This window comes from Aegilops tauschii, chromosome 1 (assembly GCF_002575655.3).
Source record: "Aegilops tauschii subsp. strangulata cultivar AL8/78 chromosome 1, Aet v6.0, whole genome shotgun sequence".
Taxonomy (NCBI): Eukaryota; Viridiplantae; Streptophyta; class Magnoliopsida; order Poales; family Poaceae; genus Aegilops; species Aegilops tauschii.
This window is the reverse complement of record NC_053035.3, coordinates 439,608,228-439,630,990: the sequence shown is the minus strand read 5'-3', so window position 1 is coordinate 439,630,990 and position 22,763 is coordinate 439,608,228. Positions and strand designations below refer to the sequence as shown.

The window sequence follows — 22,763 nt, the reverse complement described above, 5'->3', positions numbered from 1 at the left end:
TCGCTCGGGTTCAGTTAGAGCCAATGCCTCGCACACACGCGCGTACGTGTACGAGAGAAACGCGCATCGCTCGGCCCCCGACCTCCCACCGTAACCGGGAACTCCCCGAAATTTTCCTCGCCCTCGCTTCTACCACTGTTTTTTCCGTCATGGACGGCCCAAAGAATGTCATGCAGCTGCGTCTCCGGCCCGCCCAGGACGAAAAGCCCATTTTCTGTCATGATTTTTTGTCATAGAAGTAGGAGCCCACCACATCTATGATGATACCGGGTTTTGTCACAATTATCGTCATATAAGTGTCATATGTATGACAAAAAAATTCGTTCGGCCCAAAATGTCACTGATGTGTCTTTTTTTACTAGTGATAGTGTCACTAGTATGCCTCTACTTGACTAGCTCGTTGATCAAAGATGGTTGATTTTCCTAGCCATAGACATGAGTTGTCATTTGATTAACGGGATCACATCATTAGGAGAATGATGTGATTGACTTGACCCATTTCGTTAGCTTAGCACTTGATCGTTTAGTTACTGCTATTGCTTTCTCCATGACTTATACATGTTCCTATGACTATAAGATTATGCAACTCCCGAATACCGGACGAACACTTTGTGTGCTACCAAACGTCACAACGTAACTGGGTGATTATAAAGGTGCTCTATAGGTGTCTCCGATGGTGTTCGTTGAGTTGGCATAGATCGATATTAGAATTTGTCACTCCGATTGTCGGAGAGGTATCTCTGGGCCCTCTCGGTAATGCACATCACTATAAGCCTAGCAAGCAATGCAACTAATGAGTTAGTTGCGGGATGATGTATTATGGAACGAGTAAAGAGACTTGCCGGTAATGAGATTGAGCTAGGTATGAGGATACCGACGATCGAATCTCGGGCAAGTAACATACCGATGACAAAGGGAACAACGTATGTTGTTATGCGGTTTGACCGATAAAGATCTTCATAGAATATGTAGGAACCAATATGAGCATCCAGGTTCCGCTATTGGTTATTGACCGGAGACGTGTCTCGGTCATGTCTACATAATTCTCGAACCCGTAGGGTCCGCACGCTTAACGTTCGGTGACGATCGGTATTAGGAGTTTATGTGATTTGATGTACCGAAGGTAGTTCGGAGTCCCAGATGTGATCACGGACATGACGAGGAGTCTCGAAATGATCGATACATAAAGATCGATATATTGAAAGTCTATATTTGGACATCAGAATAGTTCCGGGTGAAATCGTGATTTTACCGGAGTGCCGGAGGGGTTACCGGAACCCCCCGGGGATTAATGGGCCTTGTTGGGCCCTAGTGGAGAGAGAGAGAGAGGGGCCGGCCAAGGCAGGCCGCGCGCCCCCTTTCCTTGAGTCCGAATAGGACAAGGAAGGGGGGGGCCCCCCTTGCCTTTCCCCTCTCCCACTCCTTTCTTCCCCCTCCTAGTGGGACTAGGAAAGGGGAGTCCTACTCCCACTAGGAGGAGGACTCCTCCTCCTGGCACGCCCTACTAGGGCCGGCCGACCTCCCCCCTTGCTCCTTTATATACGGGGGCAGGGGGCACCCCAGAACACACAAGTTGATCATTGATCTTTCTTAGCCGTGTGCGGTGCCCCCCTCCACCATAATCCACCTCGGACATATCGTAGCGGTACTTAGGCAATCAACACCATCACCACGCCGTCGTGCCGACGAAGCTCTTCCCCGAAGCTCTACTGGATCGTGAGTTCGCGGGACGTCACCGAGTTGAACGTGTGTTGAACGCGGAGGTGCCGTACGTTCGGTACTGAGGATCGGTCGACCGTGAACACGTGCGACTACATCAACCGCGTTGTCATAACGCTTCCGCTTACGGTCTACGAGGGTACGTAGACGACACTCTCCCCTCATTGCTATGCATCACCATGATCTTGCGTGTGCGTAGGAAAATTTTGAAATTACTACGTTCCCCAACACGTAGCAGTATCCGTAACCTCGGGATCCACCTTTACTTTCCTGCGTTCTTTGGCCTGGAAAGGTTCTTATCCGGCTTCGACTCATTGTTTCTTCCGAACTGACCCTCTGACCGAGGTTTGTTCAAAGTGTCCGCATAGAGTCACGCTCCAAACTTCCTGTTCTTTTCCTCATGTACACTAGTACCACACTCCTTAACATCATGACCAATTAATCCACAGACGCTGCATAACCTTGCCAATTTTCCATACCAAACTAGGAACACCTGACATTCTTTCCCTCTAATAATGCTGACAAACTTAGTGAGGGAATGGAAAATATCATGGCGAACCCTGGTCCTAACATAGTCACCACGGGTATTCCCGTACAGCCTCATCTCTATGATCTCTCCCGCGTTCTTAAGCAGTTGTTCCACTATTCCCTTCTTACAGAATCCATCTGGCAACTTGTGGATTCGGAGCCAGATCGGCATGAACACCATAGGAACTTCATCTACTTTCATGAAACCATCATATGGAACCGTCAATACTAACCAATTCCCGAATAGCCGTGGGCCCTGCTCCACCATCCGCTCTGAATCGCCCAAGCAAGATGCCTGGACAACTAACAACTTGGGGCTAACAGGACAAAACCGGACATGCTGCACTTGATTCCAGGCAGCTCGCATGTCGCGGTAGAAAGGAGCTTGACTAAATGACTAAAGGTTTTGTCCGTATGAACCCTGGCTAGGGCTAGCCATCTCACACTTTCATTATCTCTAGATCATCCTCATCAATTATTAGATCGTCCAAGGCTTCATCATTCAGATCAAGTTGCTCAAGAAAATCTCCAAGATCGGCGTTCATGCCCCCCCCCCCCCCCCGCCGCCACTTATTCCAGACTGTGCGTCCACTCATGTCTCCATCACATCTTAAGGGGCGAGGGGGCAGGGATTGAAATGATCTGAGTGCCGTACGAGAGGGACGAAATCGCAAATGATAGGAGGACTCGCTGACAAGAGATCGCTAGGGAGGAAAGAAACCCTAGTTGTAGGCGTAGGGGACACAAACCAGGCAAAAACGGTCTATCTTTGATTCAGTCAAGTGATATAGTATGTAAGAAGAAAAAAAATTACTGAAAAGAACTGTTTTTTTACCAATGTCCATGCAAGATCAAAGAAACAAAGTATCAACTGAGACATAACAAAGTCTCAGTCGACTGAGACTTAGCAAAACTGAAAATTGAAAAGAAAAATTATGGATGTTAATGTAAGATCTCATGAATATTGTTTCGACTAAGAGACTGAGACTCATCAAGACTGATTTTTTTTTTTTTGAGCGGAAGGTGAATACATGCGCGCAGCGGCATGGTTACGACTTACGAGCACAATAAAATGTCTAGGTCCTGCTTGCCCACTAGCTTGATGTGACTGGGCTGCCGAGGCAGTTCGATCCTGTTTGCTGCATGAAGTTAGGCCTAACTCGTAACTGCGTCGTTGGCCCGGTTAGGATACATAAACTTATACAGTAGCTTTCAAGTGCATTTTGAAACAAGAATGTTGTTCCAAATAATAGCTTTCACGGGCCCGACTTCATAAAAGCGATCGCCACCTCAAGTCTAGGAAATTAATTAGCAATTACTCCAACACAGTCCATGTATGCTTACGGAGGTTTTATACCAAGGATCAAGGCAGACTTAAGGCCAGGCGACAAGCCACTGGACTCAACAACCTCAAATGACTCGGGATCCTGGCCATCAAGTAGCTCCCAGTCGAAATGATACATCATGTTGGCCAGCGTGAGCTCTGCGAGGCGCGTCCCAAAGGCAATACCGGGGCACCCCCTCCTCCCTGCGCCGAACGGTAGGAACCGAGGGTCCTTGCCATTGTAGTCGATGGTCCTGCCGAGGAACCTTTCTGGCCGGAACTCTTCGGCGTTCTCCCATGACTCGTCGTCCCTCCCTATGGCCCACGTGTTGACCATGACCCGGGTCTTGGCCGGGATGTCATACCCGTGTAGCTGTGCATCCTGAATGGATTCGCGTGGGATGAGGAGCGGCACCGGCGGGTGTAGCCGCAATGTTTCCTTCATGCCGCCTGCAGGAGGCTCATCTTTTCCAGCTCCTCCTCGAGGAGTCCTCCGTGCACACCTTCAGCAACCTGTCTCACCTCTGATTGCACCTTTGCCATTTCTCTTGGATTCTTGATGAGCTCGGCCATGGTCCATTCTATCGTCTTGTAGGTCGTGTCGGTGCCTGCTATGAACATGTCCTGCAACAAGACGAAGATAGGCTAAGAAAATTGTGCTGGCTACTCATATCTACGAGTTCTTGTTCTTAATACTCCTCCATCTCAAAATAAGTGTCTCAACTTTAGTACAAGACGGAGTGAGTTATCATGATAAAATTCGGAAAACAAAAAACAAAAAAACTTACTAAGATGACTCCCTTCACATCGATCCGGTCCAGCTTAAACCCCTGGTCACCATCCTTGGCGATCAAGAGCAAGTCGTCCAGGAGGTCCGGAGCCTCGCCGTCGTCGTTTCCTGGGTCCTCCTCGTGCTCCGTGATCGTCCTCTCCATAATACTGTCGAGCTTGGCCGCCGTCCTCTTCACACTCGCTTGGAGCCCCGTCGCCCAGTCCACCAGCCACCCTAGTCTCGGAAAAACGTCGCTCACGGCGATCGTGCCGAGCAGGTCAGTGAGCTCCTTCATCATGTCGCGGACCTTGACCGGCTCCACCCCACCAAGCTTGTTCCCGAACGCAGCCCTGGAGATCACGGTGTAGGTTAAGGTGATGATGAGCTCCGTCACGTTGATTCCCCGACGCCCCTCGTGCGCGCCACTCCCACTCGCCGCGCGGACCCGTCCCACGAAGCGCGCGACCTCCTCCTCCCGGAGAGCGCGGAAGGAGTCGACCCGCTTCACGCTGAGGAGGTGGACCACGGCGATGCGGCGGAGCTGGCGCCACCGCTCGTTGTAGGCGCTGAAGCCGACGTCCCGGCAGCCGTAGAGCGTGCCGCGGGCCGTGTACTGCTGCGGGCGGCTGCAGAAGACGTTGTCCTGTGGGTCCTCAGCACCGCCTCGGCGAGCGAGGCCGAGGAGGAGACTGGCTTTTTAACACCCGGGTGCAGGGGCACCCCTCGTTGGCTGTAGATTCTCATTCGTCGTGATGCCAACCTTGCCCACTACACGTTGTGATTTGCAGGGCTACATGATCATACTACGGTAGTAGCACAAAGCCTACTTCTGACCGCGATGGAGCAGGCGCGAACAGTGTGTGTCAGATCAAGTCACATCCGGTTGCCACTTTAGCTTTGCATGCAGCATGTAGAAAAGTTGACATCCAGCACAATTACTCTTTCCTACCCTTGCATGCAAAACACACACTCTCTCTCCACAATTTGCATGCTTTCTCTTCAAAAACTCGGCATGCAACAGACAACTCTCTCTCTTAACCTTGCATGCAACGCATACTCTCTCGGGTCCCTCTCTCTCCTACCATTTCCGTGCAGCACACTCTCTCTCCGTTTATTTATTACAATTCTTGGCATCTTGTGCAACTGAGTAAGAACACGGTGACACTGTTATGCTCGTGTCCCTGCATGCTCCATGCAAGAGATGAAAATTGGTGGTCACATGGCTACAGTGACGAGCCTGCTAAACTGGTCGGCTGTAGAGGCACCCTACTCCCTACAGTGTGCACTGTACCTAGATGCCAGGGCTAGAGGATTAGTCTGAGTCAAACAGTGAAAGAACGCCCTTGTGCTCTCAATGCCCAGACGGGAGCACGAATCTCATGTGGACTCGACGGACCTGATAAGGGGGTGTCTGGACTCCCGGGAGCTATCACAGTTTTCCCGGCCGAGGAGACCACGATGGCCCGCACGGAGCCGAGGCGGAGGAACATGAGCGGGCCGTGGCGCCGCGCGAGGGCCTCCAGAGTTCGATGAGGACGGCCCCGCCCGAGCTGGTGCAGGTTACCGATGATGGGCAGCCCAGGCGGAGAAGGCGGCTGCGCACTCCGGCGGCCATTTCCGAAGCCTCTGACGATGATGGCCAGGCAAGATACCACGAAGAGGAGGCAGAGGAGTAGGGTAGAGTCGAGCTGAAGAGATGCCATGAGCGCTAGCTAGCAGAGCGGAACGGACGCAGCAGGTGTATGCAACTACCACACAGATAGCGGTGAACTTAAGGCGCGGGTGCCGGCCGTTGCCTGATGTGGAGCGAGGATAAGATGATGCGCAGAATCCACACAAGACAACTTTCGCCTGATATGGATACGCACCGCTGAAGAATGTCGGCACGACCGGACACGTACGGAAGCTACACGAAGGACCGGCGTAGCCATGTGTCAGAGCCGCGCATGGAACGACCGACGACGATCGAGGATGGAGGACGATGGAGTGGCTTGCTACGTGATAACCACAACAATGCGTGTGGTGGTGGTACAGTTCAGGCACTCGGCGGCGGGGGGAGATCATATCGGAAATCTGCCCTCGACGCGCGCACCGTGCATATATGCATGGATTGGACATCGACATCGACATCGTCGTCCCCGTGCAATCATGCAAGATGCCGACCCGCCGGGCAAGATGCGTCACAGGTGCATGCATTATTTTTAGGGCGGTACTTTTTTTTATTTTGAGGCAATTTTAGGGCGGTAGATGCATGCATTGCGTGCGAGCGGCGCCATGTTTGCCAGCAGAATAAAATGTCTGGCCCATCTTCGATCCAGTTTGCTCCATGAAGCTGGGACTGACTCATAACTGCATCGTGGCCCAGTCAGGATCCATATACAAACGTAGCTGGTATGACCAGTGCTATGTTTGGTTTATTGCAATATATTAGTAGACTGCCCGTGCGTTGCCACGGCCTTTTTAAAATTTGTACTTGTTGCATATATAAACACAATGCATGTCAAATTTAACATCAGTAACAAATGAAAAATAGTTGAAATCCACTCCACTTGCAATAATTTCGATAAAAATGTAATTCTGTGACTTGTACTATCCGATCTTATGCACAAAGTAAAAAAGTGGTAAAAAAATATACGACTCTTTATCGTACCCTGCATTGTAATTGACAGATAGCACTTGATGTCTTTTTAAGCTTAAGACCGATCGTATCACGATGCATGCCCATTGTTATTGTCCATTAATTGAAGACAACACATGGAGGATTTTGTTCCCCCAAAACGAATGTTTCCAAGATACTACAACCATTGACTTGATTACATTATGCAATTGCATGGCAAATCATCTATACTCTTATAAAAAAAATGAGTTGGTGATGATGGTATGCCTGCCATCTTGTAATATAGACTGTCCGATCTATATCTGACGGATAGAAAGCAAACTATGACAATTTTACAAAAGATACCGCACCTCTCGCCACATTTACAGATAAGGCCTTGCCTTGTTCATCCTTATCTTCCACAACCGCATTGCTGAGCAATTAAAAAAGGAAGTCTCTGGAACAATCTGGCATGGTGGCCGCTGACGGCGCCGTCCATCCCCATGCCCCCGCCCAGTCCGACCACCAGTCACCACCACGCCCCACTCCTCCTCACCTTATCTCTCATCTTTCTCGAGATATCATTTTTTCGATGAAATTCTCGAGATACCATTTTTCCGATAAAATTATCGAGATATCATTAGTTTTTACACATGGGATTACTCTTGCATGGGTCAATCACAACAGGTGTTTTGTAAAAAAATGCATCTTGATGTTTCGTGCAATGCACGGGCATCTTGCTAGTTACATATGAAAAGGCACTTGGAGGTGACCATTTAGGAACTACTGCAAAAAAACACATATTTCGTACCATTTAGGAACCATGGGTGCATAAAATATTTCAACCCTTCCCCATCTAATATCCATAGCTCAAAAAACACATATTACATATGAAATTAAGGCCATTGTCCCTCACGGGTCGTCGACCTAATCTAACGTGCAGGTGGGATAGGGTACCCCTCATTCCTGTAAATTTCTCTAGCTCTAGGCCGTTGTTCCTGCATGCCATTTTATTTTAGGCTCAAGGACCTCTAGCTCTAGGCCACCATGCTACAAGAGATGCAGAGAGTATACTCTTTAGGTGGCGTTTTGTTCACTGGCTATCCTTGGATGGGCTGGGGACAGCCAATTTTCCTAGGGATTCCACTCGTTTGGTTTGAGAGCTGGAGGGGACGAGGATAACCAGATACCTCCGAATATTCCTTCAAAAGTTGGTTGCCGCGAGCCGGGAAAATCTGGCGGATGAGGCCAGCCAGCCGCGCGTGCTGCCCTCTGTTACGTGCGCGAAACGTTTTTTCTCCTCTCAAACTCCCCGAGCGAACAGAAAATATCCCCAATCCTCCAAGTCACGGTTTCTAAAACATGAATAGCAACGGCTGTAGCGGCGATTTTGGATCGGGGGCTCGGGGTGGCGAAACGTGAGGCCGGCTAGGGCGCGTTGGGCGACAGATCCAACCATGGGGCGGCGGTGGGGCAAGCCAGGTCGTGCTCGAGGCCGGCGATGTGAGGGCATGAGAGGCAGTCCCTCTCCCCTCTTTGTTATATTTGTTCCCACTGACTTCATCTCTCACATGTACCAATGTTGTAATTAATTAGTTTGGGCAAATATTGATTCTGTGCATTTAATCTCCTCATTTATCTTAATGGAAAAAGATTTTCACTATAACCCATCTACATCATATCCATCCAACCAAACAAAAAGAGATGGCCATCCCATCAATCTCTAATCCTTACAACCAAACAAGAATCAAGGATACCCCCAACCACGTGGCTGAGGGTATCCCCAGCCAATCCCTCGTCGCCCTCGAACCAAACGCCACCTTAGTGTATGAGAAAGTGTGAAATTATCTAGGGAGACTTAGTAAGTTGTTTTCCGCCGTAGTGTTACTCCAATCAAAGTCAACCTATACGGTGTATAAGGCAAAATATCATATGAAAATGGGATATCACAAGCTAATGTTCTTTGATAGTAGATGGTAACACTGTTGCGTGTAAATTTGGGCCTCTGTGTAATATGGACTTCAGGGATGATGAATTGATGATACGACGTTTTGAGAGGCATTTTCTCTAATATAAATGCCCTCAATAAAAAGTGTCAGATTTAATAGGTGATAAGGCAAGTCTGCAATAATAATATCTTAACAAGCTTCAACATTGCACACACAACTTCTGTTTCTATAAAGAAATGTTATATAGAGATGATACCAATATGACATAGAACGCTAAAGCAGAGCTCTTAAAAGTAAATAAATAAAAGGTAAGGGGAATGCGATATGCTTAAATGAGGGTTGAAATAAAAAAATAGTAGATGGTTGTATTATGTGGTTGCAGATATAAGGGAAAAAACTTTCTGACTGAAAACCCAAGCTGATCTGACTTAGCTCACTGCTCCAAAATGTAAGTATGATTGTTGAACCCCCACTATGTTTGCAAGGCATAGAGTCAAGCAAACTCCAAAAAAAAAACAAGAACGGTCCATCCAACCATCTAAAACATGGAGAGGATGTTATGTATTGTAATAATGAATTAATTGCAACATTAATTAGTAAGACAATAAAATCTATGATAGGGATAAGAGAACAATTTCATGGATTGGTCTAAAGTGTTGCTATGCAAGCTCAGTTATCAATATAGTAACGCATCAGCTGCATTAGTTGAAAATTCCTGTAGCGAAATGGAACAGCCGAACTTAGTGGTGGGTATTGTGGTATAGTAGTAGCCTGATGATGATCTCAAAAGGCGCAAGATTTCCTTCATGCATGAGTTTCTTGATCATTGTACTACCTGAAACAGGCTGACATTAGAAAGATATCTATACAGAAACAGAGAGCAGATTGTTACCCTTGCTCGGATTTGACTTCTTCGCAAAGAAGATCGCCGGCACTCAGATGGGCAAGCCCAAACTGGTTCAAGATCTAAACACACTGAGTACCTTTGCAATTGCCTCGCCCTCCTGCACCAGCAATGTAAGCCATGGACTGATCATCTCAAAGATTTCTACGGCTTCTATGGTCTATGCAAATCTCAGGCTTATGACCAAGATAAACTTGGTTAATAATGCAACTTATCATCTACTTCACCCTCAAGCTTAAGTAGAGTAGTAGACAAATTATCGTGAACTGCAGTAAGTAGAGTAGTAGACAAATTACCATCGGCCTGGTTATGCATGCATGAGATGAGATGGATGGATTTTAGTAATACATGTAGTTTATTTTGACCCAACCCTTTTGTCACACTCTGCGTGAACTTCTTACCAGAATGGTTATTCACATAAATCTCAACAATTGGTCGGACTTGCCGTCTAGAAGCAATGCAACATGAAACCTCTGATAGTCCTTTCTGCGGGGAGGATAGTCTAGTATTCCTTGAACAAATCATACGTGATACATTTGATGGTCCTTATCTGCTGGAACATAGTTTCCTTCAACTCTTACTTGCAATTGTGATATCCTGTAAGGATACAAAACGTCTTAGTAAGATTGATAGAACACAGAGATCTGAATTATATATATCCAAGACATGTACCCTATCGTTTGGAATTGTGAGTGTACCACAAACTGGAGCGTTCAGCGGCAAGGGATATGTTCGTCACGGAACAGCGGGATCTAGGAAGATGGAGGCTCCGGTGATGGAGCAGTGAGGGGCAAGGCCTGCCAAGATGACGGCGAACATGGGTTTATAGAGATTCTCACCTTATACCCGATCTTCCCGCCTCTGCAAGCTTCTCACCCTCTGTCTTCAGGATGCATCCTCTTCTTCCCCTCCTCTCCCATTCATGTGTGTGGTTCACTACAGTATATGCAAGTATGCAACTGTATGCACAAAATTCAAGTTCAGAACTTATAAATAAATGTTGCATTGCACGTGAACTCAAGAGATAAATATTAAAAATTCAGAAATAGACAAACTTAATTTCTGGTTCAATCAACACACGAATTCGAAGAGGACCAGGAAGAAGGTGAAGCCGGAGTTAGAGGAGATGACATGGACCTTGATAACGAATCTCGTGACAGCGACGGTCATGTGAACGATCATGTTGATCTTGCAGATGGTTACCCGCTGCAGGTCTTCTGCTATACCATCAGCGGCTGTCGCAAGCACAGGCCGTGCACCCCGCCACGTGCGGTCAAGCACTGCCGCCCCCCACCAGGTAGCCCGACGGCATGCCGGCCACTGTCACCGTCACCACGACTCATCCCACGGTGATGCATCAGACCGGTGGAGGCCCCTGGCACGGAAGAGAGGACTTGGCTGGAGATGGAGGGCCGGGGGGAGAGGATGGGGCGGCGGCGGCGGCGACGGTGGCATGTGCGCGTGTGGTTTTTGCCCTAGATGGTTCTGCACGTGTGGGAGACGTAGGAGAGAGGAGGAGGAACCGGAGGGGTGGGCTGGTTTTTCCGGTTCATACTGTTGAGTAGGCTGGACTGGAGATTGGTTGGGCCAAAAAAACGGAGGGGAGGTGATCGTGCGAAGGGATCGATTGGGGGAGGTGGGAAACGAACGAAGAGAACGAACGACCTACGTACTAAGACATTAGGAGTAGAGATTAGGAGTAGAGATAAAGAAAAACGTTTAAATGCATCCGGATGATTTCTCCAGAAAATAAGCCGTGTCCCCTGCACGCCACGCGTCCGCGTAGGGCCACGCCACAATCCCGTGCAGTTACCTTATCTCTAGCGTCAATCACCACACGCTCGTTTCATTTTTTCTCCTACCCAGCATCTCAGCCAGATCCCCTTTTTTCTCTTCTACCACTGTCTCGCACAGCAGCACATTCGCCATTAATCCTGGTCGGAGCAATCCGTCTCATCTCTTCGCCATTAGCCTCGTCGGAGCAACCCGCGGGGCAGCTTGCAGCACCCGGCTGCGAGCCTGCGACCTGCCGCACTCCAGCAGTCGGCGACCAGCAGCTCCCCACGCCGGCTTGTTGCTGCTGGTGTTGAAAAGCGCGGCGGTGCTGCCGGTGTTTGAAGAGCTCGGCAGTGCTACCAGTTGGCGTCCGGTGTTGCAGAGGGTGCCGATGCAGCGTCGTCGGCGTCGATTTTTTTGGAGCGCCCAGTATTGCGGAATGGCCGCGTGTTGAAGCTGCCATGGGACGCAATGGAGCTCCACCGAGGCTGCACCGCCGCTGGGGCTGCAATGGGGCTTCGCCAGGTTGTGGTGGTGCTGCATTAGAGCTTTTGCTGCGCTGCCGGGGTTGCACTGGAACGCCACCGGGGCTTCAATGGAGCTCCACCGAGGCTGCAGAGTCATCGGGGCTGCAATGGAACTTCGCCGGGGGGTGGCGGTGCTGCATTGGAGCTTTTGCCGTGCTGCCGGGGTTGCACTGGAGCACCACCGAGGCTGCAATGGAGCGCCGCCTGGAGCTCCGTCGGGGCTACATGCCGGATGTGGCGCAACGCCGCCGGGTCACCGGGGCTGTGATGCAAAGGCCGCTAGTGCTGCAATGAAGCACTCATCGTCGGCTACCGGTGCTGCAATGAAGCCCTCAGCGCCGGCCATCGGTGCAACGGTGCTGCAATGAAGCCACCGTCACCGACCGCCGGAGCTGCAATGAAGCCCTCGTCGCCGGCCACCGGTGCTGCAACGAAACTACGTTAGCGCCGGCCATGGGTTGGAGCGGCTGTGCTGGTTGGCGGCGACAGAGAGGTCCACTGCGAAGAAATGGCCATGGGGGACACGGCACGCTGTTGCGTGCGTTTGCTGACTCTGGAGGAAAAAGTCAAGGCAGGCTGATGCGTTGACCCATCTACAGCTACGCTACACAGATGAATCGGATGGCTACGGACCTGACTGATTCCGGTTGATTTGTAGCAGCCGTCATAAACTACACCTACGTCCTACGGTCACCCTATTGTAATATTTATTACTGAACTTCCAAATACACCCCCACCCCTCCTCCCTGATTTTCACTGTTTTGGGCCTCACCTACCCCTTATTTCTAATTAAATCTTGCCATGTCAGTACGTAGATATAATTTTGTAGGTATGCTTCGTATGTGTAGCATCTGTCGGTTTATAGAGAGACAAAAGCCCGGCTCGCCTACAACGTTAGCTTCGATGGACCGGCTCAGTAGCATTGATTTTACAAAACTTATATCTAAATATATAAAGTAGACACCAGATTTGGAAAGGTTCTGACTGATATTTTTTATTTTAATTCCTATTTTCAATTATATTTCCCTGGTATTTTCTCATTTTTAAATTCTTTTTTATTTTCAAATACATTTCCACTTTTAGAATATTCTTTGAAAATGTTTTGTTTACATGTTAAATTCTCAAAATATGAGTAAGTAAAATTTCGAAATATAAATAAAACTAAAAAAGAGAAGGAAAAAGCGGACAAAACAGAGGTGTGTAACAAAAGACCTAAATGCTTGTTAGTGCAGCTGCGCTATTTGGTTGCAGCGAGCGCACTCGTTCAAACTGTCCGATCCCAGTATCCTTAATGCGATTGCATTGCTACTAGTCCCATGTGTTTCAAAAGATGAGGTCTGACAAAAGAGAAAAAGCACTGGTCCCCTCGCATCTTCACGTTCCCCCTCTGTCCCTCTATTCAGCAAGATCCCACGTGCATGCATTTATTTGAAGCTTCAAATTTTACTAAAATCCGTAACTTTTGACTCGAGTGTCGAATTTCAAATCCGTTTTCACCATTGTGTTTGTCATGATGAGTTCTTTAAAACTAGATCCTATATGGGTACGTTTCGACAAACTTTTTTTAAAGCAACTTTGGATGCTGCGGAGGCAACTTTAGTGTTATAAGAAAGCAACTTCTTATTAGTATGCGTAGTATGATCACCTATCAACAAAAATCCATTTGAAGTTGACTACCAAGTTAACTAGCTTCACCCTTTCAGTTTTCTACCATAACTAGCAAGTAGTCTATCATAACTAGCTTCGCCTCTAAGTTCATAGTATTGTAGGCAACTTAGTTTCCAAGGTAGGCTAATAGTATCCTAAGGTGTCTACCATGACTAGCTAGTAGCTTAACATCATCCTTAGTTGCATACAACTTAGTTTCATATATAGGAGACTTTGGACCTAAGTTGCTAACGCTACTGAGCGTGCACTTGTTGGCTAGCCAGGTCGCGGGTGTTAGATGAGAAGTTGCATAGGGGGTAATGACAAGTTTCATACGGGGATGGATTAGACAATTGCCCACAAACATATGTAAGTTCTTAATTTTCGGTCGAGTAGCCTGCGAAAATCATTAAAATCTTCAGATATAATGATGGAAAACACACATGAGTTGGCTAGCCATGTCGCGACGAGCTCTTGAAAACTAAACCCTATATGGATATGTTTCTTTAATTTTTTTCAAAAACAATTTTGATGCTAGATGAGGCAACTTTAGTGCTAAAAAGAAGAAACTTCACTCCTAAAAATAACTAATTAGCAACAATAAGCAACTAGCTAATAATACAGACTAACTTCGAAACAGAGGTAGATAATATCACATCACCTTCATTAGCAACTTTCGTTCGACAAGAGGCAACTTTAATGCTAAAAGCAAGCAACTTCACTACACTTTGTGTCCTAGTTAATTTGTCTAATATTCTCCTAACTTCATCACCGGTACTTCTAAGTTGTTGTTCATGCTCGTATGTCGTCGTTGTTTCTAAATTGCCTATAATACTATGATGTCGTCTACCGATGATGTTCTTGTGTCTGCTATCGCTAGTTATGGTAGACAACATGATGTCACATCTTGGCCACTTCAGAGTGTTTGTAGGTAACTTAGAAAAATAATAATAATAAACTTCACAATATTGTAGACAACTATTTTCGCAAAGTTAGGCAACTGAGAAGCAATTGTAGGCAACTAATTACCAATAGTAGGCAACTAGGCATCAATATAGGTAATTTATAGCATTTATAGGCAATTGAACATCAACAGTGGGCAACTAAGCATCAACAATAGGCAACTGTGCAGCCATGATAGGCAAGTTGGGATAATGTTAGCAAAACTCATAGATACACATAGTGCAATGAAGTTGCTTTGTATGTAGCACTAAAGATGCCTAATGTTTTGTATGTTTTTTTACACAAACCAAGCTAATAGTTAATCCAACTAGGCCAAAAAGAAGAAGTTGCTTCCCTATAGCACTACATTTGCCTAAAAAAAAGTTTGACGAAACCTACTCATATGGGATCTAATTTTGAAGAACTTGTCGTCAGAAACCTGACGGTGAAAACGAAACTGGATTTCGATGCTTAAATCATAAGTTGTGGCTTTTACAACTTTTGAAACCCCAAGTAGATGCACGTGGGGACAGGATTTAGGCTGGTTCAATTGGCAGACATGTGCGCTACGGGATGCGGCGAAATAATTTCTTTTTTCTAGCATAGACAGCTATTCACAAGGACATGCACTTACTATATACGGCAGTGCGCTTCAAACAACAAACGAGCGCAGCGGCGCTCCCTAGCCACATCCAACAAAATAACACGTGTGGAATTTCCCACTGGGCCAGGGCACTAAAGGCTCCCTGTAGGGGATGAGATAAAGATGCACTCGAGCTCGTATGCTCTCGGAAGACCATTAAATTAATTTTAAAAAATAAAAACCTGAAATATTTTAATATAAGAAATATTTATGTCATATAAAAATATGTGCAGTAGTTTTTGAATAAAAAACATTCCTGGTGCTTTAGGACAAAATAAAAAACTATTTTTAATTCCAATTTGAGGAATGATTCTTTTGTTTATAAAATATATGCACAATATAAGATATGAGCATGTTTGTTGTAAAAGAAATCATAATTTAAATTTATGCTAACTACTTTTTTAAGACACGAGCAAGTTCGGGAGTGAAAACACCGTCCCCAGTGAGGACTAATACAATTTCGCAGGGAAGCGAAGCATCTGATTGCGAGCTCATACGCTCCTGGATGAACAACAAATTTGAAAGAAAAAAGGTAAAATATTCAAAATTGCTGAATTTTTTATGGCAAATATTAATGAATTTTTAGGGTGCTTGCGAAGTTTCATCATGAAATCACATTCGTGGAAGTCGTGGAAAAAATTTGATGCTCTGAAAATGGTACTTCTGAACGCCTTTTGGAGCTCTGATTTTTTTGCCGCATCTTCCACGAATGTAATTTCATGATGAACATTTCGAACACTTCAAACGTTCCTTAATGTTTGCCACAAAAAAAGTCAGAATTTTCTTTAAAAAAATCTATTTTTTTAGTTTTATTGTTCATACCAGAAGCATTTGAGCTCGAGCTGAGAAAGGTCATTCCATTTCACAAGGCCCTTCGTACTGACATAATCTTGCGAGCTTGTGAAGATCACTTTATTCATGGGTATGCATGGAACAATGAGCAAGCAGCTCGTGCGGTTTGTTTGTTTACCAAAAGAGAGAACAAAATACTACTCCCTCCGTTTTAAAATAAATGACCCAACTTTATATTAAAGTTGGTATAAAGTTGAGTCATCTATTTTGGAACGGAGGGAGTACTACGTTGCCAGTACAGCAGGAGGACCGGTAGCTAGACCAGTCCACGCATTTGAAGCCGAACCCAGCTAGTCGTTCCTTAGTAATGGTGCTGTGGGTCTGGACCGCCGGGAACCGTCCTCTTCACTGCGGCACCGAGCGTCCTTCGCATGTTCCACTTCGCCGGCGGGACGCCAGCCGGTTTGCCGTTGGCGGCGGTGTGTGCAAGTGCAACCGCCGGGTGCTGGATCAGGCGAGCTTCCGGCGCCGCCACGAGCTGCGCGGCGATGACCATGACCACCAGGAGCACAATGCCGACGCGAGCAGCTGCCATCTTTCTGGTACTTGGGAGCTCGAATATACGGCAGCTAGCGAGCTTATCTACCGTGCGTGTCAGTGTGCAAGAGGTGGTCTCTACGTGTATCTGATCTGATCGGTCCATGGACGGACAGGTGTACTTATAGCTCCCAGGCGCGTCGTGACAATCGAAGCTTTCTCTCGATCCTTTTGGATGCAGGACAAAAATCGTTCTTTAGTTAGTTACAACTCGCATAAGGAGCGGCGAGGCGGGTGAGAATCTCCTAATGTCCACTACTACCACTAGTCGCCATGGCGCAGCAAAAGTTTACGGGCTCGTGATACCGGTTGGCCTGCACACGTTTTTCACCCATGCTGGCCAGCTCCAGCTGCACTGAACATGGGATTTGCTGGTGATGATTCCGGATGGAGACTGAAAGTTGACAACCAAACGCAAACGGTATGTGAAAAGCTTGTATTCCTTTATTTACAGTATATATAAAATCAACCTTGGCAGTATGTACTTTGAGTGGCTGCACAACCGACGGCGCGTCGAAAGTTGATGGATCCATGGCAGTTCGTGGGGCGTGTCAACTTTTGGTTTTCGGTTGTGCTAATTCTCAGTCGACTGAGAATTACTAAAGTCTCAGTCGACTGAGTTACATGGGGTTTGTTCACTATCTCGGCCCTAACTACACGATCGATTGTTTGTTCGTATCTTTCCTTTTGGGCTTTTCGTTTCTTCCTGGGCCGTCGTTTCATTCATGTAGTTGGGCTTCTATGTGATTATTTTTTGTCCCGTGAGCAGTGATGCCATTGCTTTTTTCTGTTTTTCCTTTTTGATCGAGAGGGTCGTGTGACCCCTTTTGGCCTTTTTTTTGTATTATCAACGACTTTTGCAACGTGTAGGTTTGAGTAGTGGTATAAACTTCATATACCTAGTATTTATTAGCTTTAGTTATTTTTTATTTTGCATTTGTTTTTGTTTAAATTTAGTCATTTTGTTTTTTATTTTATTTATCAACCCATTCATTTTGTTTTGGCTTTGCTAAATCTTTGTCAACTCGCAAACCGTTATATAGATTTTTTGTTCTGGTGTTTTTGTTAAAAAAATATGTTTCTATTTTCTTTTTCTTTTCTTATGTCACTTCTATTTTCTTCTTTTAGTTTATTTTTATTTTTCTTATTTTATTGATACTTTTTTGGAGCACGGCTTAAAATCGTGCATTATGCTATTTCTGGATGACTATTGTCTAACGCATATCTAAGTCCTTCACACGTCAAATGAAATGTAATAAGTCTTGTGCTTTCTCCCAGTGGGCATTATGGTTTTCCGTGTGGCATGTTTGCTTTGTTCTCGTTTTCGCGTGCATGCGGTGTCGGTCTGTGGGGTTTCTGAATCGTTCCTTTTTTGGTTTTGTTTTTTCTTGCCGTAGGCTTTTTGACGTCTATGCAAATTACATGTTTCGGATGTATGTGTGCGGTAATATCGTCTTTTCTAGGTTTTTTTAGGGGTGGATGCTCTGATAAATGTGCGTGTAATAGCTCGTGTCCACAAACCTGGCAACACTAATGGTTGCATTTTTTTGTTATTGTCCCATCGCCTAAAAAAAACACACAAATATGATTCATTCCACAGGGAATAAATGCATTTTTTCTGTCCCGAGGAGAAAATGTCTCTTTTCTGTAGTTGCATGTCTAGCTCTATATATGCAACTGCAAGTGTCCTCCACCCCTGCGACTGCAAATGCATGTCTTAAGCATGCCCGCAAGTCTATGGTGTTTTATTGAGGGACGCGAAAGTTGCAGGTTTGTTGCTAAGCATGCAACTTCACATGTCACCCCAACTGCAAGTTCATGTCTTCAACGTGACTACAACTCACTGGTTTTTTACTGGAGGTAGGGGTAGTTGCATATATGCCGCTAGCTGCGCAACTGCAAAGTGTCACCTCGGGCTGCAACTTTATGTCTTCAATGCTACAACAATTCAGTGGTGTTTGTCGGGGAAGGGGGCGATCGCATATCTACCACTAGGCATGCAACTACAAGTGTCGCTCCAGTTGCAACAACATGTCTTCAACGCGATTGCAACCCAGTGGTGTTTTGTCTGTGGATGGGGCAGTAGCATGTGTGCGTCACTAGCCACACAACTGCAAGTGTCAGCCCTGACTACGACTACATGTAGTCAACACAAATGCAACTCTGTGGTGTTTTTATCGGGGGGAGGGGGGATAGTTTCATGTCTGCCTGTAGGCATGTAACTGCAAGTGTTGCCCCCAAAAGAAAATATGTCGTGTTTTTGTGGAGGAAGGAAAGTTCCATGTCTGACACTAGGGACGCATGCAACTAAAGTGTCACCCCGACTACAATTGCTTCTCTATAATGAAACTACAATTCTGTGGTGTTTTGTTGGGAGGGATTGTTGCATGTCTACCACCAGGCATGCAATTTTAAGTGTTGCCACCGACTGCAACTCTGTGGTGTTTTTGTCGGGAAAGTGAGGTGGTCGCATATGTGTCACTAGGCACGCAACTGCAAGTGTCACCCCCTGACTGCAACTCTGAGGTATTTTCTAGGAATCGAAGTTGCATGTCAATCACTAGGCATGCAATTGCAAGTATTGCTCCTGACTGCAATTGCATGTCTTTAATGTGACTGCAACTCTATGTTGTTTTGTTGGGAAGGGGCAGTTGCATGTCTATTACTAGGCATGAAACTACAAGTGTTGCCCATGTCTGCAACTATGTGATGTTATTTGTTGGGGGGAGAGGGCAGTTGCATGTCTGCCACTAGGCGCGCAACTGCAAGTGTCGCCCCTGACTGCAACTCTAAGTTGTTTTCTAGGAGTGGTAGTTGCATGTTCATCCCTAGGCATGCAAGTGCAAGTATTGCCCCCCGTCTGTAACTTCATGTCTTCAACGTGACTGCAACTCTGTTGTGTTTTTTCGGGAAGCGGTAGTTGCATGTCTGCCAGTAGGCATGTAACTGCAAGTCTTGCCTCCGACTGAAACCATATGTGATGTTTTTTCTCGGGGTGAGTAGACAGTTTTTTGCCACTAGGCACGCAACTTCAAGTGCCTCACCTGACTGCAACTCTGTGTGGTATTTTGTCGGGAGGGGCAGTTGCATGTCTGCCACTAGGCGTGCAACTACAAGTGTTGCCTCCCACTGTAACTATGTGGTGTTTTTGTCCGAGGAAGGGGGTAGTTGCATATTTGCCACTAGGCACACAACTACTGACTACAACCGCACATTTTCCAACACGATTTCACCTTAGTAGTGGTTCGTCGGTGAAGGGGGAGAGTTGCATGTCCTCCACTAGACAGACAACTGCATATGTCGACACGAGCTCCAACTGCATGTCTTCAGCACAACTGCAACTTTGTGTGTGGGGTGGGGGGTAAATGAGGTAGGGGTGTTGTATGCCCTTTTTTATTCAGTTTCATGTTAACCCTTGACACGCAACTCCCCTCGGCGGTGGCCGGTTGCATCTCTTACATGCAAGGGGAACGCTAAAAATCAGTCGACTGAGACTTTACAAAGTCTCAGTCGACAAGATTAGCCGCCAAGTTTCATCGAACTGTATTCAGTCGCTGATGTGTTTTCTTTTTCAAAACACACTAGGCTTTTCCTATCTGAGAGGCTAGCAGCAGCATAGTATGCCTTCCGCTACGTGGGTTGTGGATTGTGGCTTGCAGCTCGTTCTCTTGTGCTTTTCTGTTTTTATATTGTCATAGCTGTCCATGTAAATCTTTGTATGTTTTCTTCTTCTTCTTTTTTGCTGGGTTGTGTGCATCGTGTATGTACAGAAAAAGAAAGTTAATGGGGCAGCTGACTCTATGTGTATGTATACATTATACACGTGTACTTGTCTAGCTTTTTAACTTTCTTTTTTCATTTATTTTTAGTAGATTTTCCTTTTATTCCTTTACTTGTATTTCCATTTTTTATTTATTATCTTTCTTGTTTAGGAAATATGGAACATTCAATTTTTTAAGAACTACATTTTGACACACATGAACAATTTTTATTCTCACATGTTGTTGTGTTAATTTTTTTTATTCTGAGTTGTCGTTGCCTTCTCTACATGGACTTTTGTTTTATTTGCTTATTTGTATCTTGTCTATATATTTTTACTTTGTTTCTTTGTGTATTACCCAAAAATAATTTTTTATTGTGTTTATGTGCTATGTTTTTTTTTCACGAGCGCACCGTAAAGTTGCATACATAACACTAGGCATGCAACTGCAAGTGTCGCCCTCGACTACAACTGACCTTTGTTCTATCGGAGAACAGTGGAAGAGGGGAGGGGTAGTTGCATGTTTTTCACAAGGCATGCAATTGCAAATGTCGCCCTTGACTACAACTGCATGTCTACAAGCGAATGCAATTGACTTTTGTTCTGTCGGTGGGCGGCAGGAGAGGGGGTAGTTGCAGACTAGGCATGCAACTGCAAGTGTCATCCTTGACTGCAACTGCATGCCTACCCACCCGATTGCAACTGGTCTTTTTGTTATGTCGGAGGACATCGGGAGGGGGCGTAGTTGCATGTCTGACTGTAGGCACACAACTGCAAGTGTCGCCCCCGACTGCAATTGCATGTCTACCCATCCGACTACAACAGACCTTTGTTTCGTCGGAGTGTGGCGGGAGAGGGGGAAGTTGCACGCCTGACACTAGGCATGCAATTGCAAGTGTCACCCTCGAGTGAAACTGCATGCCGACACATCCAAATGCAACTGGCCTTTGTTTTGTCAGTGGGCGGGCGGGAGAGGTGGGGGGCAATTGCATGTCTGACGCTAGGCATGCAAATGCAAGTGTCACCCTCAACTGCAATCGACCCTTGTTTTGCTGGAGGGCGGCGGGAGAGTGTGTATGGGCGGCGTAAGGTAGTTGCATGTCGGACACTAGGCATGCAAGTGCAAGTGTTGCCCTTGAATGCAACTGCATGTCTACCCAAACAACTGCAATTGACCTTTTTTGTCGGAGCATGACAGGAGGGGGGTGGGTAGTTGCATGTCTGACAGTAGGCATGCAACTGCAAATGTCGCCCTCGACTCTATGGTGTTTGTCGGTGGGAGGGGCAATTGCATGTCTACTATTAGACACGCAACTCCAAGTGTCGCCCCCAAGTGCAAATGCCCGTCTTCAATGCAACTGCAACTTTATGATGTTTTGTCGGGGGAGGGGCATTGCATGTTTATCACTAGGCATGCAACTGTAAGTGTCATTCTCGAGTGCAACTGCATGTCTTCAATGCGACTGTAACTCTGTGGTGTTTTGCTGGAAGAGGGCAGTTTCATGTTTGTCACTAGGCATGCAATTGCAAGTTCGTCCCCCGACTACAACTCTGTGTCGTTTGTTGGTGGGGTGGGGGCAGTTGCATGTCGTCTTAAAATGTACGCAATCGGAAGTTTTCCCCGGAGTGCTACTGCATGTCTTCGACGCTACTACAAACTTGTGGTGTTTTGTCGGGGAAGGGAAGACATGCAACTACAAGTGTCGCCCACGACTGCAACTCTATGGTGTTTGCCAGTGGGGAGGGACAGTTGTATGTCTGCCACTTGGCACGCAACTGCCAGTGTCGTCCCTGAGTACAAGTGCATGTGTGCAACGACTACAACTATGCGGTTTGTGGTGTTTTTGTCAATGGTTGGTGGCAGATACATGTCTACCACTAGGCATGCAACTGCAAGTATCACCCCGACTGCAACTTTGTGGTGTTTATCGGGGGTACGGCGGCAGTTGCATGTCTGCCACTAGGCACGCAACTGCAAGTGTTGTGCTCGACTGCAACTTGCACCAAGGGATATTGGCCACTTGCATGTATACCGCTAAACCTTCAACTGCATGTATCACAATCATCCCGCAAATGCGAGCGATACAACAAGACTGCAACTGTGAATTTGTTTCCTAATTTTTTAACTTCAGTTTTTCTTCTCATTCCCCTTTTCCTTTTCCCCTTTTTCTGTTTTTATCCTTTGTTTTCATTTTTAATTTTCCTTTCTCTATTTTATATATATTTTTATTTTTTTCCGCTTGTTTATCTGGTTAATTTGCTCTTTTCCCCCTTTAATATGATTTTC

The 22,763-nt window shown here is 46.3% G+C and overlaps 1 protein-coding gene and 1 pseudogene across 1 annotated transcript; both read right to left on the bottom strand.

The window, feature by feature from the left end:
* Nucleotides 1-2,089: 2,089 nt before the first annotated feature.
* On the bottom strand, nt 2,090-2,614 carry LOC141037657 (uncharacterized). The gene has a single exon (XM_073506392.1). It carries the CDS (start codon nt 2,612-2,614, stop codon nt 2,090-2,092), a length of 525 nt encoding a protein of 174 aa, XP_073362493.1.
* Nucleotides 2,615-3,229: 615 nt separating this feature from the next.
* Nucleotides 3,230-6,170, bottom strand: LOC109785018 (cytochrome P450 71A1-like; annotated as a pseudogene).
* Between the last annotated feature and the right edge of the window lie 16,593 nt (nt 6,171-22,763).

Coding starts and splice junctions, on each gene's coding strand:
- LOC141037657 (XM_073506392.1), bottom strand. CDS start 2,614: ATGCGAGCTGCCTGGAATCAAGTGCAGCATGTCCGGTTTTGTCCTGTT.